Consider the following 17,068-nt stretch of genomic DNA (forward strand, 5'->3'; position numbering starts at 1 on the left):
GCCCGATGGTTGTAAGGCAACAACTGCTCCTGAACCTGCTGGTGTGGGACCCCCAGGATTCCTGCACTCCCTCCCTGATGGTAGTAGTGAGAAAGAGGGAGAGAGGTCAAACACAGGCTCAGGTAAAAGGAACTGTACTTCCTCTGAAAAAAATGGAATGGGGAGAAACTAAAACTTCGTCAATTCTTTTAGGGGTGAAAGATCTACACCAGAGGATGCCTGACACAAATGTATTCACTTCCCTGGCTTTCCGCATTTCCTGTTACAAGGCTAGAGCAGCCGTAGCCTGCATGCCTTGTCAAAGGCATGCAGTGCCTTGTCGAGGACCAGCCAATAGGCTGGTCCTGGACTTATTTCATAATTTACTGGCATAATTTACATATTATTATTTAACTATTTATGGTTCTATTACTATTTATTATTTATGGAGCAACTGTAGCGAAAACCAATTTCCCCCGGGATTAATAAAGTATGACTATTCTATTCTACTCCATTCTAAAAGATACTGTAGGTGGCCTGGAATTATGATGCAACATGTGATGGTTGTGGATGAAGAAGGACGTCGAAGCATACCATCATAAAGGAGTATCCAATCCACAGTGACATCCAGCCATTTGGACATACTGGAATCTGAACTGTCTGACTATGGACAGCTATCACCATTGCTGGGGCCTCACACACAGAGCACCTGTAATAGAGAGTAAATTCACAGTTAGGTTTTGCATATACTGTTTTTCCTCTCTCTTGATGGGGTTCCTCCTCTATCAGGCCAAATTGACCAACACTTATCAGTTATATAATTGCTTCATAGTTGGCAAACAGGTTGGTAAATTTCTCTGGGGACTGCTGGCTTTGAAAGCTTTCCTTCCCCTTTCCTTTCTCGGATCTAAGCAATGCCTTAACACTCTGAACAAACTGGTGAAAGGAAGTAAAAAAAAAGGCAATTCATTTCCAACAGCATCTTTGAAAAATCCCTGTGATTGGCTTGAGGTTCAAAGATTCAAAGCACACTTATTATCAAAGATATGTTCACATTATACAACTTGAAATTTGTCTGCTTCTAGGCAGCCACAAAGCAAGAAACTTGAATAACCCAAAGACCAAAAACCGCAGCGCAGAGAAAGAGAGGGTAAAGAACACACTGTGCAAACAATAGAAGCAAGCCAACAGCATCTCAAACCAGGCCGAGTCCCAGCTCCCCAAGCAGCCGGAGTTAGGCCCAAGCAAGCCTGGGTCCCCAGTTTTCACACCAGTGGAATGTGGGGGCATTTGGAATGGGGTTTTACAATAGAATCAGTTGGGATGCACGATTGTTTCTTTGAGATACATCCAGACAATACCCAGAGAAAAAGTGCGGTATTAGTTGGATGATTGTGCAATTCGCATCAGTTGTGTTTCTATATGTTATGCTTCCATGAAGTACCTGGGCGTTGTTTGTGAGAAATGTAGGATTACAAAAGCAGCTTCTGACTAACTGTCGCAAGGTCAACGTCTTCACAGTAGCTGGTCACAAGAGTGGCATCTGGTTTCTTTTTGCTCACCTTGCTCATTCACCCATGTTAAAAACCCAAGATTCATGGAAACCTGAGCATCTGGTCCAGTGATAGCCTGTTGAATATTATACTAGATTGGAAAACCTAGCTTTTGAGGTGCTACAAGAGATTTTGCAGATGCTGGAAATCCAGAGTCACACACTCAAAAGGGAGGGGGAGCTCAGAAGATCAGGCAGACTCTATGGAATGGAATAAAGAGTCAAGTTTTTGGGCTGAGACCCTTCATCAGGACTTTAAGGATTTTTGTTTCAGGTAGACAAACATCCCAGTTTGTCTCAATTTTCCTGATGGAGGGTCTTGGCTCAAACCTTCGAGTGTTTACACTTTTCCATAGATGCTGCTTTGCCCGCCGAGTTTCTCCAGTATTTTGTGCGTTTCGCTTTGATTTCTCGCATCTGCAGATTTTTTCACGTTTTTCTTAATTTTCCTCCATCTGGTTCAGCTTCTGTTTCAGAATGAGAGTCTTTTTCAGGATGAAAGGTCTCGGCAAACCTCAACACTTGATTCTCTTCCATAGATGCCACCTGACTTGCTGACTTCCTCCAGTATCTTGTGTGTGCTGCTCTGTTTTACCTAGAGTAGCTTAAATTAAAATGAGCAGTGTGTAAAATATTAAAATATTTATTTAAATAAATTAATACTTTGATTGAAACAGCAGAAGAAATCATTGCCAGGATTCAAACTTCCAATGACTGTAAAAACTGGGACAAAAATCAATGATTTATACATTTAGTTTGTCAGGCAAGTGTCAAAAGATGTGTGCACACCTTTAATGAATAACCAGCCTTTTTGCATGATATGGAATGTACTCAATTTATGTGCACAAGCTACCTCTGTAAGCCCTTAAAATTTGTATTTCAGTTTCAGTCTAAGGTGGAGGAGAATAGCGCCACCTGCAGGTTCTCCTGCAAGGTGCACACCATCCTGATTTAAAACAGTATTACAGTACTCTTAACACGAGGAATTCTGCAGATGCTGGAAGTTTCAAGCAACACACATCAAAGTTGCTGGTGAACGCAGCAGGCCAGGCAGCATTTCTAGGAAGAGGTACAGTCGACGTTTTGGGCTCTAAATTTCTTAATCACTGGTTCTACACCATGGAGCTCTTGATCAAACTATACTGTCAGACCACCGCAGTTCAAGACAGAAGCTCCCTTCTGACATTTTTAAGGGTTTTAAGGGATGGGCAATAAAGGTCCTAAAAAATGATTTTAAAAATAAGTCATCAACAATTTGTCCTTACACACTCCTCTGACTTGGAGATATATTTGCTGAGAAGTTGAATTCCTCCTTATTTGGTGAGGTAAACATCCTTTGTGCATAGTGATAATACCCAATTCAAACTCACTAAAAATATCATAAAATTGGGACGTTCAGAGATTGTTATGTGATCTGTGCAGTCACAAACAGTGGTTGCTTGTCAAGCAAGCATATAATCTTCATTTGACAGGAGTTCAGTGATACTCTCTCTCACTGCTCCCCCCTCTGCGGCCCTCTGACTCTTTGACCATGTGCTCACCCAGACCCACTATCACAGCCAAGTATCTTTCCTGGAAACTTGTCTTCACTGCCATTTTGTGCAGATTCCCCCTCCTCCAGCCCTTTATCTCTTTCACCAATCAACTTCCCAGCAGTCTTACTTCACACCCTCCCCCCTCTCCTGGTTTCACCTATCACCTGCCCCCTCGTACTACTTCCTCACCGCCCCCCCCCCCACACCCCCACCTTCTCCCCTTCCTTCCCAGTACCGAAGAAGGGTCTCGGCCCAAAACATCCACCGTTTACTCTTTTCCATAGATGCTGCCTGGCCTACTGAGTTCCTCCAGCATTTTATGTGTGCTGCTTTGGATCTCCAGCATCTGCAGATTTTCTCATGTTTGCGAAACACCTCTCCTGTGAACTAAGTCCATAAGACCACGAGACACAGGAGCAGAGTTAGGCCATTTAGCTCCGTCATTCCATCATGGCTGATCCCAGATCCCAGATCCCTATACACCTACCTTCTCACCATATCCTTTGATGCCCTGACAGATCAGGAAACGATCGACTTCCACCTTAAATATACCCATGGACTTGGCCTCCACCGCAGTCTGTGGCAGAGTATTCCACAGATGCACTACTCTCTGTTCAAAGACGTTTTTTAGGCTCTTTGCGGGAATGGGACCTGCTCTCAGGACCTCATGACCGGCTGCTTTTCGAATATCCCAAGGATGTGGCCTGGACGGCGAATGCGCCTTCAGGGTTTCGGATTTTCGTGGCTCTGGAGACGGGCTGGTGCCACCACTTGATGCTTTGCGGGAGAACACAAAAGATCGGAAACAGCGGGCTGGCTGCTGGCTGTGTGCCCAGAGACCTGAGTTCTTTAACACCATAAACCAGCGGGTTGTTTGTTATGTCTCCCCTCTCGCTGTGAAGTGGGGATACCCCTTTTTCCATTATTAGGGAGGGAGAGAGAGCCTGTGGTATGTCAAATTACTGGGTGAACGAGTAGCCTTTGGGGTACTACAAGTCTGTGTCTTATTGATGCACTGCTGCATGCTTGAGTGCTCGGTAGGGGAATGCTGATGCTTTTTTGCTGGTGAGGGGGGATTGTTGTCTTGCTGCTGTTTGTGCATGAGAGGAGGGGGTTCTAACATTTAACTGTCATTCATTCTTCGGGGCACTCCTCTGTTTTCATGGATGTTTGTGAAGAAAAAGAATTTCAGGATATATATTGTATACATTTCTCTGACATTAAATGTACCTATTGAAACCTATTCTATTCCCCTTGAAATAAATGCCAACATTGCATTTTCCTTCTTTACCAGACTCAACCTGTAAATTAACGTTCTGGGAGTCTTTCATGAGGACACCTACACCCCTCTGCACCTCTGATGTTTGACCCTTCTCCCCATTTAGGTAATAGTCCACACTATTGTTCCTTTTACCAAAATGCATTATCATACATTTCCCAACACTGTATTCTATCTGCCACTTTTTTGCCCATTCTTCCAATCTGTCTCAGTCCTACTTCAATCGCATTGCTTTCTCAGCACTAACTATCCCTCCACCTATCGCTGTATCATCAGCAAACTTTGCCACAAAGCCATCAATTCCATTATCCAAATCACTGACAAACAATGTGAAAAGTAGCGGTCCCAATACTGACCCCTGACGAACACCACTAGCCAACCAGAAAAGGTCCTTTTTATTCCCACTCGCTGCCTCCTGCTTGTCAGCCATTCCACTGACCATGCCAGTATCTTTTCTGTAACGGCACAGGACTTTAACTTGTTAAGCAGCCTCATGTGTGGCACTTTCTCAAATGCCTTCTGAAAACCCAAATGAATGACATCCTCTGCCTCTCCTTTGTCCACCCAGCTTTTACCTCCTCGAAGAACTCTTAACAGATTTGTTAGGCAAGATTTTCCTTTACAGAAACCATGCTGACTTTGACTTATTTTATCATTAGTTTCTAAGTATGCGGAAACCTTATCATTAATAATAGACTCCAAAACTTTCCCGTTCACTGAGGTTAGGTCTATAATTTCCTTTCTTTTGCATTCTTTACTTCTGAAAGAGTGGAGTGACATTTGTAACATTCCACTCCTCAGAGACCTTATCAGAATCAAGGGATTCTTGAAAGACCATGACCAAAGCATCCATTATCTCTTCAGCAACCTCTCTCAAGACTCTGGGATGTAGTCCATCTGGTTTGCCTCATCGTTGTGGCTATCCCTCGAGGTCGAGGATGATGGTCTTCGTTCTGTTGATCTACTTATGGGCTCTCAAGTGGCTTATGAGTCCAACCTTGGCTTTGAAAGTTCATCTGCGTTCAGGACAGGTAGTTCCAGATGGCAGATCGGGTCGAGGATGATGGTCTTTGTTCTGTTGATCTGCTTATGGGCTCTCAAGTGGCTTATGAGTCCAATCTTGGCTTTGAAAGTTCATCTGCATTCAGGACAGGTAGTTCCAGATGGCAGATCGGGCTTTGGTTGTTGCTGCCTCTCTTTCCATTTTCTTCTCTTTTCTTCTAATTCTGCACATCTGTTGGCTTCGAAAGTTGCTGTTCCTTCTCGGATGATGGCTTGCCAGAGTTTCCTGTCCTTTGCATTGGTTTCCCAATTGTTGATATCGATGTTACATTTCTTCATGTTGGCTTTTAAGACATCTTTGAATCTCTTCTGTTGTCCACCTCTTTGATGTTTGCCTTCTTTAAGCTGGGAGTAGAAGATTAGTTTTGGCAGACATTCATCTTTCATCCAAACAACATGACCGCTCCATCTTAGTTGGTTCTTGATGACGTAGGCTTCAATGCTTGTTGTTTTTGTTTCATTTAGGACGCTGATGTTGGTTCTTCTATCTTCCCAGCTGATATTTAAGATGTTTGAAGACAGCGTTGATGGAACTTTTCAAGTGCCTTCCAGATGTCGTCGGTATGTTGTCCAGGTTTCTGATGCGTACAGGAGCGTTGGGATGACCACTGCTTTGTACACTAACATTCTGGTGTCTGTTCAGATGTCATGATCATGAAAGACTCTTGTTCGGAGACGTCTAAAAGCTGTTCCAGCGCATTTAAGACGATGTTGGATCTCGTCATTAGGGTTGACATTGGAGGACAGGTGACTTCCAAGATACGGAAAGTGGTCCACGTTTTCCAGGGTTATTTTGCCAAGTTGAAATGATGGTTCTATCCAATTTGTCTCAGTTGGTGACGGTTGATAGATAATCTGAGTCTTCTTTGAATTGATGGTAAGTCCAAGTTTCGTGTATGCACGGTTGAAGGCAGTCAGAATCTGTTGTAGGTGGTTTTCTGAAAGAGCTGCAACACTGTTGTCATCTGCGTATTGGAACTCGATGAGGAAACTCGTGGATGTCTTAGTTTTGGACTTTTGCCTAGCACTTTTTCTTTTGTAATAGCAATGGCACTCAGCCCTGCTCCCTGACACCCATGGACCTCTGGCACACTGCTAGTATCTTCCGCAGAGAAGACAGATGCAAAGTACCCATTAAGTTCATCTGCTGTTTCTTTGTCCTCCATTACTACCTCACTAGTATCATTTTCCAGTGGTCCAATATCAACTCTCACCTCCCTTTTACTCTTTATATAACTAAAAAAACTTTTGTTACCCTTCTTTATATTATTGGTTAGTCTGCCCTGATATTCCATCTTTTCCCTCCTTATCGCTTTTTTAGTTGCCTTTTGCTTAATTTTAAAAGCTTCACAATCATCCAACTTCCCACTCACCTTTGCTACTTTATATGCTCTTTCCTTGGCTTTTATGTAGTCCTTACCTTCCTTTATCAGTCACTGTTGCCTACCCCTGCCATCTGAGAACCTCTTCCTCTGTGGGATATATCTATTTCGGTGCCTTGTGAACTATTCCTGGAAACTTCAGCCATCTCTGCTCTGCCATCATCCCTGCAAGTATCCTCTTCCAATCCACCTGGACAAGCTCCTCTCTCATGCAACACACATCAAAGTTGCTGGTGAACACAGCAGGCCAGGCAGCATCTCTAGGAAGAGGTACAGTCGATGTTTCGGGCCGAGACCCTTCGTCAGGACTAACTGAAGGAAGAGCTAGTAAGAGATTTGAAAGTGGGAGGGGGAGGGGGAGATCCAAAATGATAGGAGAAGACAGGAGGGGGAGGGATGGAGCCAAGAGCTGGACAGGTGATTGGCAAAAGGGATATGAGAGGATCATGGGACAGGAGGCCGAGGGAGAAAGAAATGGGGGAGAGGGGAGCCCAGAGGATGGGCAAGGGGTATAGTCAGAGGGACAGAGGGAGAAAGAGAGAGAGAGAGAGAAAGAATGTGTGTATATAAATAAATAACGGATGGGGTACGAGGGGGAGGTGGGGCATTAGCGGAAGTTAGAGAAGTCAATGTTCATGTCATCAGGTTGGAGGCTACCCAGACGGAATATAAGGTGTTGTTCCTCCAACCTGAGTGTGGCTTCATCTTTACAGTACAGGAGGCCGTGGATAGACATGTCAGAATGGGAATGGGATGTGGAATTAAAATGTGTGGCCACTGGGATATCCTGCTTTCTCTGGCGGACAGAGCGCAGGTGTTCAGCAAAGCGGTCTCCCAGTCTGCGTCAGGTCTCACCAATATATAGAAGGCCACATCGGGAGCACCGGACACAGTATATCACCCCAGCCGACTCACAGGTGAAATGTCGCCTCACCTGGAAGGACTGTCTGGGGCCCTGAATGGTGGTAAGGGAGGAAGTGTAAGGACATGTGTAGCACTTGTTCCGCTTACAAGGATAAGTGCCAGGATGGAGATCAGTAGGGAGGGATGGGAGGGACGAATGGACAAGGGAGTTGCATAGGGAGCAATCCCTGCGGAAAGCAGAGGAGGGGAGAGGGAAAGATGTGCTTAGTGGTGGGATCCTGTTGGAGGTGGCGGAAGTTACGGAGAATAATATGTTGGACCCAGAGGCTGGTGGGCTGGTAGGTGAGGACCAGGGGAACGCTATTCCTAGTGGGGTGGCGAGAAGATGGAGTGAGAGCAGATGTGCGTGAAATCGGGGAGATGCATTTGAGAGCAGAGTTGATGGTGGAGGAAGGGAAGTCCCTTTCTTTAAAAAAGGAGGACATCTCCCTCGTCCTGGAATGAAAAGCCTCATCCTGAGAGCAGATGCAGCGGAGACGGAGGAATTGCGAGAAGGGGATGGCGTTTTTGCAAGAGACAGGATGAGAAGAGGAATAGTCCAGATAGCTGTGAGAGTCAGTAGGCTTATAGTAGACATCAGTGGATAAGCTGTCTCCAGAGATAGAGACAGAAAGATCTAGAAAGGGGAGGGAGGTGTCGGAAATGAACCAGGTAAGCTTGAGGGCAGGGTGAAAGTTGGAGGCAAAGTTAATAAAGTCAACGAGCTCAGCATGCGTGCAGGAAGCAGCGCCAATGCAGTCGTCAATGTAGTGAAGGAAAAGTGGGGGACAGATACCAGAATAGGCACAGAACATAGATTGTTCCACAAACCCAACAAAAAGGCAGGCATAGCTAGGACCCATACGGGTGCCCATAGCTACACTTTTAGTTTGGAGGAAGTAGGAGGAGCCAAAGGAGAAATTATTAAGAGTAAGGACTAATTCCGCTAGACGGAGCAGAGTGGTGGTAGAGGGGAACTGATTAGGTCTGGAATCCAAAAAGAAGCAGAGAGCTTTGAGACCTTCCTGATGGGGGATGGAAGTATACAGGGACTGGACATCCATGGTGAAAATAAAGCGGTGGGGGCCAGGGAACTTAAAATCATCGAAAAGTTTAAGAGCGTGAGAAGCGTCACAAACATAGGTAGGAAGGGATTGAACAAGGGGGGATAAAACCGTGTCGAGGTATGCAGAAACGAGTTCGGTGGGGCAGGAGCAAGCTGAGACAATAGGTCGGCCAGGACAGGCAGGTTTGTGGATCTTGGGTAGGAGGTAGAAACGGGAAGTGTGAGGTGTGGGAACTATAAGGTTGGTAGCAGTGGATGGGAGATCCCCTGAGCGGATAAAGTCGGTGATGGTGTGGGAGACAATGGCCTGGTGCTTCTTAGTGGGGTCACGATCGAGGGGTAAGTAAGAGGAGGTATCCGCGAGTTGTCGCTGTGCCTCGGCAAGGTAGAGGTCAGTATGCCAGACTCCTTTCTCATGTCTCTGTAATACCCTTTATTTCATTGCGAAACAGATACATGTGAATTATACATCTCCCTCTCAACTGTAGCATGAATTCAATCATATTATGATCACTGCCTCCAAAGAGTTACTTTATGCTAATCTCCCTAATAAGCTCTGGGTTATTTTACAACACCCAATCTAAGATAGTCTTTCCCCGAATAGGCTCAAGCACAAGCTGCTCTTCAAAACCATTTCGTAGACTTTCAGCAAATTCCCTCTCTTGCAATCCAACACCAATCTGATTTTCCCAATCCCCTTGCATATTGAAGTCTCCCATTACAATTGTATCATTACCCTTATTACATGCCTTTTCAAGCTCCCTTTGTAATCTCAACCCCACATCTTGGCTACTATTTGGAGGCCTATATATGATTCCCATAATGTTTTTTTTGACCTTTGTAGCTTCTTAACTCCACCCACAACGATTCATCATTCTCTGACCTTATGTCACCACTTTCTAAAGATGCAATTCCATCTCTTACCAACAGAGCCACACCACCACCTATGCTTTCCTGCCTGGCCTTTCGATACAAACTATATCCCTTGATGTTAAGCTCCCAACTATGGCCTTCTTCCAGCCACGACTCAGTGATGCCCACAATGTCATACCGACCAATCTCTAAATGAGCCACGAGTTTGTCCACCTTTTTCCGAATGCTACGCACATTTAAATATATGACCTTTAGTCCTGCATTCTTCGCCCTTTTGGATTTTCCTTTTGTGGTACAATTTAACTTTTTGCTCTGTCTGCATTTGTACCCAATCATTGGCTTGTACTTCCTTACATTCATGTTACACCCATCATCCACGTGTAAACCTGCTGGCTCATCCTCAGCTCTATCATCCTGGTTCCCTCGGATTCAAGTGCAACCCATCCCTTTTGTACAGGCCCCATCTGCCCCAGAATAGGTCTCAATTATCTGGAAATCTGAATCCCTGTCCCTGGTCCAATTCTTCAGCCACACATTTCTCTGCCACCTCATTCTATTCCTATCCTCACTGCCGCGTGACACAGACAACAATTCCAAGTCAACATGTGATTACTATAGAAACTGTGGGATGCGACATAAGGTATAAGGTAACACAGAGGGTGGATATTGAGGGAGAAGTTCTCTAGTGAGTCAAATAGAAACCCCCACCACCTTCAGATGGCCAAGTCTCAATATTCAAACTGGCCACAGATCAGGGCTTCTTGCTCTGGTGAGATCAGTGCACAGACGCTCCAATTGAGGGGTGGTGATGATGGCAACTGAATTTTCATTACATTCGGTTGCTATCTGAACTGGGGTGAGAGGGAGTGGTGATTTTACATCTAAAAATAATGTCACAGAAGATTTATTTTAAATCACTAATGTGAGTCTCTCACTCCTTGTTTTATTGGGAGTGAAAAATGTGGATTTTGATCCAATTTCTTTGAATAAGTGTTAGACACATTGATGGCAGAATTGCAGGCACAACATATGAAGGCGAATTGATACCAATCTTACAGAGAATTATGACAGAAAAAGACCAGACAAATTTGCCGATGGTTGGATCTTAGGCCAGAAATGGGTGCTAACTATTCAAAACATGCAAATGTCACATCTTATGCCTGGATTACACACACAAACAAAACAGGTGAAAATACAAACACGAGGAAATCTGCAGATGCTGGAAATTCAAGCAACACACACAAAATGCTGGTGGAACACAGCAGGCCAGACAACATCTATAGGAAGAGGTACTTTATACTTTATTGTCGCCAAACAATTGATACTAGAACGTACAATCATCACAGTGGTATTTGATTCTGCGTTTCCCGCTCCCTGAATTACAAATCAATAGTAAATATTAAAAATTTAAATTATAAATCATAAATAGAAAATAGAAAAATGGAAAGTAAGGTAGTGCAAAAAAACCGAGAAGCAGGTTCGGATATTTGGAGGGTACGGCCCAGATCCGGGTCAGGATCCGTTTAGCAGTCTTATCACAGTTGGAACGAAGCTGTTCCCGAATCTGGCCCTATGAGTCTTCCAGCTCCTGAGCCTTCTCCCAGAGGGAAGAGGGACGAAAAGTGTGTTGGTTGGGTGGTTCGTGTCCTTGATTATCTTGGCAGCATTGCTCCGACAGCATGCAGTGTAAAGTGAGTCCAAGGATGGAAGATTGGTTTGTGTGATGTGCTGCGCCGTGTTCACGATCTTCTGCAGCTTCTTCCGGTCTTGGACAGGACAACTTCCATACCAGGTTGTGATGCACCCTAGAAGAATGCTTTCTACAGTGCATCTATAAAAATTAGTGAGGGTTTTAGGGGACAGGCCAAATTTCTTTAGTTTCCTCAGGAAGTAAAGGCACTGGTGGGCCTTCTTGGCAGTGGACTCTACTTGGTTGGACCAAGTCAGGTCATTTGTGATATTGACAGTCGATGTTTCAGGCCGAGACCTTTTTTCTAATCTACTCTCTAGACAATTGCCTTTTTCTTTAACTTTGGTTGGTCTATATTCCAGAACTTTTTACTTAAAAGCACTCTGGAAGTACAATATCTTTACCCAATAGGCCTCAATGATTCAAAAAGGTAGTTCTTCATTACATATACAGAGGAGATCCAGAGATGGACATTTAATGCTGGCTTGACTGTGACAATGTGTGGCTGATAAAGAAAATGTATGAACACAAGAAATTCTGCAGAAGCAGAAAATCTAGAGCAACACACAAAATGCTGAAGAATCTTAGAAGGTCAGACAGCATTTATGGAGAGGAAGAAACAACCAATATTTCTAGCCGAGAACAAAACTTATGAAGATTTACAGAAGATGTGGAGAAGAGTTTGTAGGAGCATTCAGATCTGTTTTTCATTACATGTATGGCATTAACCATTTCTCTCTTGCCAATGGTACAGCAGTGATGAGTTTGCACTGTTGCCTGCAGATAGACTTACCTGCTGATGAAGGGTCGAATGCTCTCTCCGTTCACTGGGGCCATGCTCATTGGCATTGGCTGAGGTGTCGAGAGCCAGTAGGAGTAGTCATTCCTTGAGGCAAAGTTACACACATTGTTGACGTTACAGAACATAAATGGCATTGTGCTGAAGCGCCGTAGACAGCTCCCAGCCGTTCCTGGAGGAGAACAGAACAAAAATCAATCCATAGAAAAATACAGCAGAAGATAGAGACATTTGTGCCATTACACTGGTCCCAGTTCATAAAAAGAGTTCCAAGTATTCTATTTGTATGCTCATTTGTTTCCCATTCTCCAATAATATGTTTTACTTTTAGTGTTTATCCAATTTCCATTTGACATTTACCACACAATAGACTCAGCCAGTACTTTCTAGATCACAATACCCTTTCAGTAAATGCATATTCCTGCATATTGTCTCTGGAACTTCTGCCATTCCTCTGGAGACTCTGTGGACTCTTCATATTTCTTAGTACCTCAATAAAACAGCCAACATTAAGTAAAACCCCCCACCCATCCCAGGTGTTCTCTGTTCTCCCCTCTCCTATCAGCCACAAAAGCCTGAAACTGCGTATCACCAGGCTCAAGGACAACTTCAATCCTGCTGTTATGTAACTCTTGAATGGGCCTCTTGTGTGTTAAGATGGGCTCTTGACCTCACCGTCTACCTCACTGTGATCTTGCAGTTTATATCTCCTTCCCTGTAACTGTTGCACTTCATTCTACATTGTTATTATTTTACCTGGTACTAACTCAGACCTGATCTCAATGAACTGCACGCGAGACAAGCTTTTCACTGTATCTTGGTATCTGTGGCAATAATACTGAAAAAAAAACAACCAATAAAAAAATCCAACCTATGTTATCTGTCTAATGACCTTGATAAGAGATCTGAATGGACAAATCAATTTTGAAGAACTATACAACGTCAGTTTGGTTGTTTACTATGCACTCGCCAGGCTCAAGTTTATTGTGAGATCCCCCCATTTCTACATTAAAGATGAGCTTTGTTTGTCACATGTATATTGACATATCAAAGCATACAGTGTAACGTGTAATATGAGTCAACAGCCAATACAGTCCGAGGATAGGGTGGGTGGCAGCCCACAAATGTCGCCACGCACCCCACTAACCCTAACCCGCACATATTTGAAATGTGGGAGGAAACCAGAGCACTCAGAGGAAACCCATGCAGTCATAAGGAGAACATACACTCTCCTAACAGACGGTTGTGTGAATTGAATTCTTTATGTTACTGTACTGCCCTCCTGTTCACCAGTTTGCTTCTCTGACCATTTACACTGACATGCTGTGCTCCAATTTTGATTAGACTCCACCTTGTGAAGGACTTTGGCTATGTTAAATTGACTATATATGTATATCATGAAAGAAACAGAGTCACAGAGTCATAGAAAAGCACAGCACAGAAACCACTGGGCACCACTGCTCAATACAAGAGGACATGGCTTTAAGGTAAGGGGTGGGAAGTTCAAGGGGGATAGTAGAGGAAGGTTTTTTACTCAGAGAGTGGTTGGTGCATGGAATGCACTGCCTGAGTCAGTGGTGGAGGCAGATACACTAGTGACGTTTAAGAGACTACTGGACAGGTATATGGAGGAATTTAAGGTGGGGGGGTTATATGGGAGGCAGGGTTTGAGGGTTGGCACAACATTGTGGGCCAAAGGGCCTGTACTGTGCTGTACTATTCTATATTCTATAAACAGGCCCTTTGGCCCATCTAGTCCATGCCAAAACTAGTTAAACTGCCTACTCCATCTATCTACACCAGGACCATAGCCCTCCATATTCCTACCATCCATGTACTTAACCAAGCTTCCATTAAAAGTTGAAATTGAGCTCGCATGCAGCACTTGTGCTGACAGCTCCTCCCACACTCTCACGATCCCCTGAGTGAAGAAATTTCCCCCACGTTCCCCTTAAACTTTTCACCTTTCCCTGTTGACCCATGACCTCTTGTTGTAGTCCCACCCAACCTCAGTGGAATAGGTCTGTTTGCATTTACCCACTCTATACCCCTAATAATTTTGTATACCCCTATCAAATCTCCTCTCAATCTTCTTCATTCTAAAGTCCTAACCTGTTCAACTTTTTCTTATAACTCAGGTCCTCCAGACCCGGCAATAACCCTGTAAATTTTCTCTGTACTCTTTCAACCTTATATACATCTTTCCTGTAGGTAGGTGACCAAAACTGCACATGATACTCCAAATTAGGCCTCACCAATGTCTTATACAACTTCGACATAACATTATTCAAATATATAAATGGAAGTTTAATTGATACAATCGCCTGCCAATGGTTATGTTTCTTTGTAGCAATAGTAACATAGACGTTATGTAGAATTAACAAACATCTATTCCTTGTCTATTCTTACAGTGCAGTAATGAGACAATGCTCACCTAAATCTTGTCCATGTGCTCTCTCATTGCCTTGTACATAAAGCAGAGAGAAGCCATTGTAGATGACATTCGTTCCAGGAGGACAACGTGGCACCTCAACTGACTGACTGTGTCGGGTAATCAGGAATCCATGAGCTGCTGAACCACCTGGAGGGCCCGGTGACCCAGGAGGTCCATCAGGACCAGGAGGACCAGGGTAACCTCTGTCACCTGTTGAAGACCATATTCATATGGGATAAGCAGCAGAATAAAATTATTGGCACAAATTTGCTAGAATTGACGAGCAATGTTTGTAAGTACTGGAAATGGTTACAAAAGTATTTTTGCCAGCGGTACTGCCTTGTTCGGAGTTTGAGGACATTTAGTATGCCACCGAAGATTCTTGCTAACTTCTACAGATGTACAGTGGGGAGGATTCTGACTGGTTGCATCACCTTCTGGCATGAGAACTCAATGTGCAGAAATGCAAGAGACTGCAAAAGGTCATGGACTCAGCCAGCTCCATCACTTGCACAACCCTCATCACCACCGAAGTGATGCCTCAAGAAGATGATATCTCTCATTAAGGGCCCTCATCATCCGGGACATGCCCTCCTCTTGTTACTGCCATCAGGAAGGAGGTAAGAAGACCCACACTCAAAGTTTTAGGAACAGCTTCTTATCCCACAAGTGGCCAAGTGGTTAGAGTGTTGGACTAGCGATCTGAAGGTCGTGGGTTCGAGCCTCGGCCAGGACAGCGTGTGTGTCCTTGAGCAAGGCACTTAACCACACAATGCTCCAGTCTACCCAGCTGAGAATGGGTACCAGCCCAATCATGATTTCCCTCTCCCTTTCTCCTTCCCGCACGCAGTACACTATAGAAATCCACACCAGAATCTGGTTTATCATCACTCACATTTGTCATAAAATTTGTTTCTTTTTGTGGTAGCATTACAGTGCAATAAATAAAATTATTCCAGTGCTGTGGAAATGTCTTAGGCACCATAGCTATATATATGTGCCTAAGACTTTTGCACAGTACTCTAAGTGTAAGCATCTTCCCTCTGGATTGAACTAAGTTATTTGAATGGCTCTGGGTACCATGAAAGGTCGATGTCATGGAGGGGGGAACATAACCTGGTGATGCCACTTCCAATTTTAGGGACTTCCAGCCATAGGAACACAAACTAGCATCGCCACGTTCAATTCCAGTGGTTTTGATCCTTGAAAAGATAAGAAATAAAGGCAGGAGTAGGCTATCTGGCCCTTTGAGCCTGCTTTACACTCCATCAAGATCATGGATAATCTGGCCCAGCATCATTTTGCAGCACCATATTCCCTTATCAGCCAGTCTCCTATCAGAGGGTTGTAAACTCAGCCAGCTCCACCATGGACACCAGCCTCCCCGGCATCGAGGAGGTCTTCAAAAGGTGATACCTCAAAAAGGCGGCACCCTTCATTAAGGACCCCGTCACCCAGGACATGGTCTCTTCTCAATACTGCCAACAGGAAGGAAGTACAAGAGCCTGAAGCCACAAGCTCAAGATTTTAAAAACATCTTCTTTCCCTCCACCATCAGACTTCTGAACGGACAGTAAACCAACACATGAACACTACCTCAGTATTTTTGCTCTGTTTTTGAACTACTCTTATCATTTAAAATCGTAATATATACTTCTTAATTATAAGTACTTTTTATATATTGTACTTATCTGCTGCTGAAAAACAACAAATTTGTCGACTATGTAGTGATATTAAACCTGATTCTGATTTTGTTTTGAATGAACTCAGTGACTGAGCTGCCGAGACGTTTTATGGTGCAGAATTGCAAAGGTTCAACACCATCTGTATGAACAGATTTTTTTCTCACCTAAGTTCTAAAATGTCCTTATTTTAAAACAGCGCCTTCCTGATCCTGGGCAGCTCAGTTAGTGGAAGCATCCTTCATGCAGCTACTGTTAACCCCTTTACAAAGTTTGAAAGTTTCGATGAGCTTTCCTCTCATTATCCCAAACTTTATAGATTATTGTCCTGTTCCATTGACTACCTCCTCATACAGTAAACCTGCCACCCCTGGAACTAGGTTTTGCTGCACTCTTTCAACGGCAGGTACATCTAGAGATAAAGATGAGCTTTACGTGTCGCGTGCATTGTAAAATACAGTGAAATGCATCCTTTGCATCAAATCAAATCAGTGAAGATAGTGCTGGGCAGCCCACAAGTGTCTCCACATTACCGGGGCCTGCATAACATGCCCGCAACCCAGTACAAGGTACAGGAAAAAAACATATACGTTAATACATTAAGCTAAATCGCATAGAAAGACTCCTTACCCTATATTCGTACAAGTCAATTAGTTCGTAACATTGAAAAGTAATAATTTTATTAAATAAAAAAATCTAACCCACTACCAAGATCGAAGCTGATTAGTAGAGAGAAAAGAAAAAAGATTATTAGTTATCATCTGTGCTTTAACAGCAAATCAAAGGTTTTTAAAAATAATTCAGAAAAGGTCCCCACAATGTTTGAAAGTCT

General features: G+C 43.8%; 1 protein-coding gene across 2 annotated transcripts in view; it reads right to left on the minus strand.

Moving 5' to 3' along the window:
• The window catches only part of col4a5 (collagen, type IV, alpha 5 (Alport syndrome)), a 310,200-nt gene that overhangs the window by 12,075 nt on the left and 281,057 nt on the right, over positions 1 to 17,068 (minus strand). For both annotated transcript variants that reach the window (XM_072270935.1, XM_072270934.1), the window contains 3 exons: positions 14,555 to 14,764; positions 12,115 to 12,292; positions 574 to 688 (listed from right to left, as the gene is read on the minus strand). In XM_072270935.1, coding sequence (XP_072127036.1) covers positions 574 to 688; positions 12,115 to 12,292; positions 14,555 to 14,764 — 503 coding nt within the window. The remainder of the gene's footprint in view (positions 1 to 573; positions 689 to 12,114; positions 12,293 to 14,554; positions 14,765 to 17,068) is intronic.

This window comes from Mobula birostris, chromosome 10 (assembly GCF_030028105.1).
Source record: "Mobula birostris isolate sMobBir1 chromosome 10, sMobBir1.hap1, whole genome shotgun sequence".
Classification (NCBI taxonomy): Eukaryota; Metazoa; Chordata; class Chondrichthyes; order Myliobatiformes; family Myliobatidae; genus Mobula; species Mobula birostris.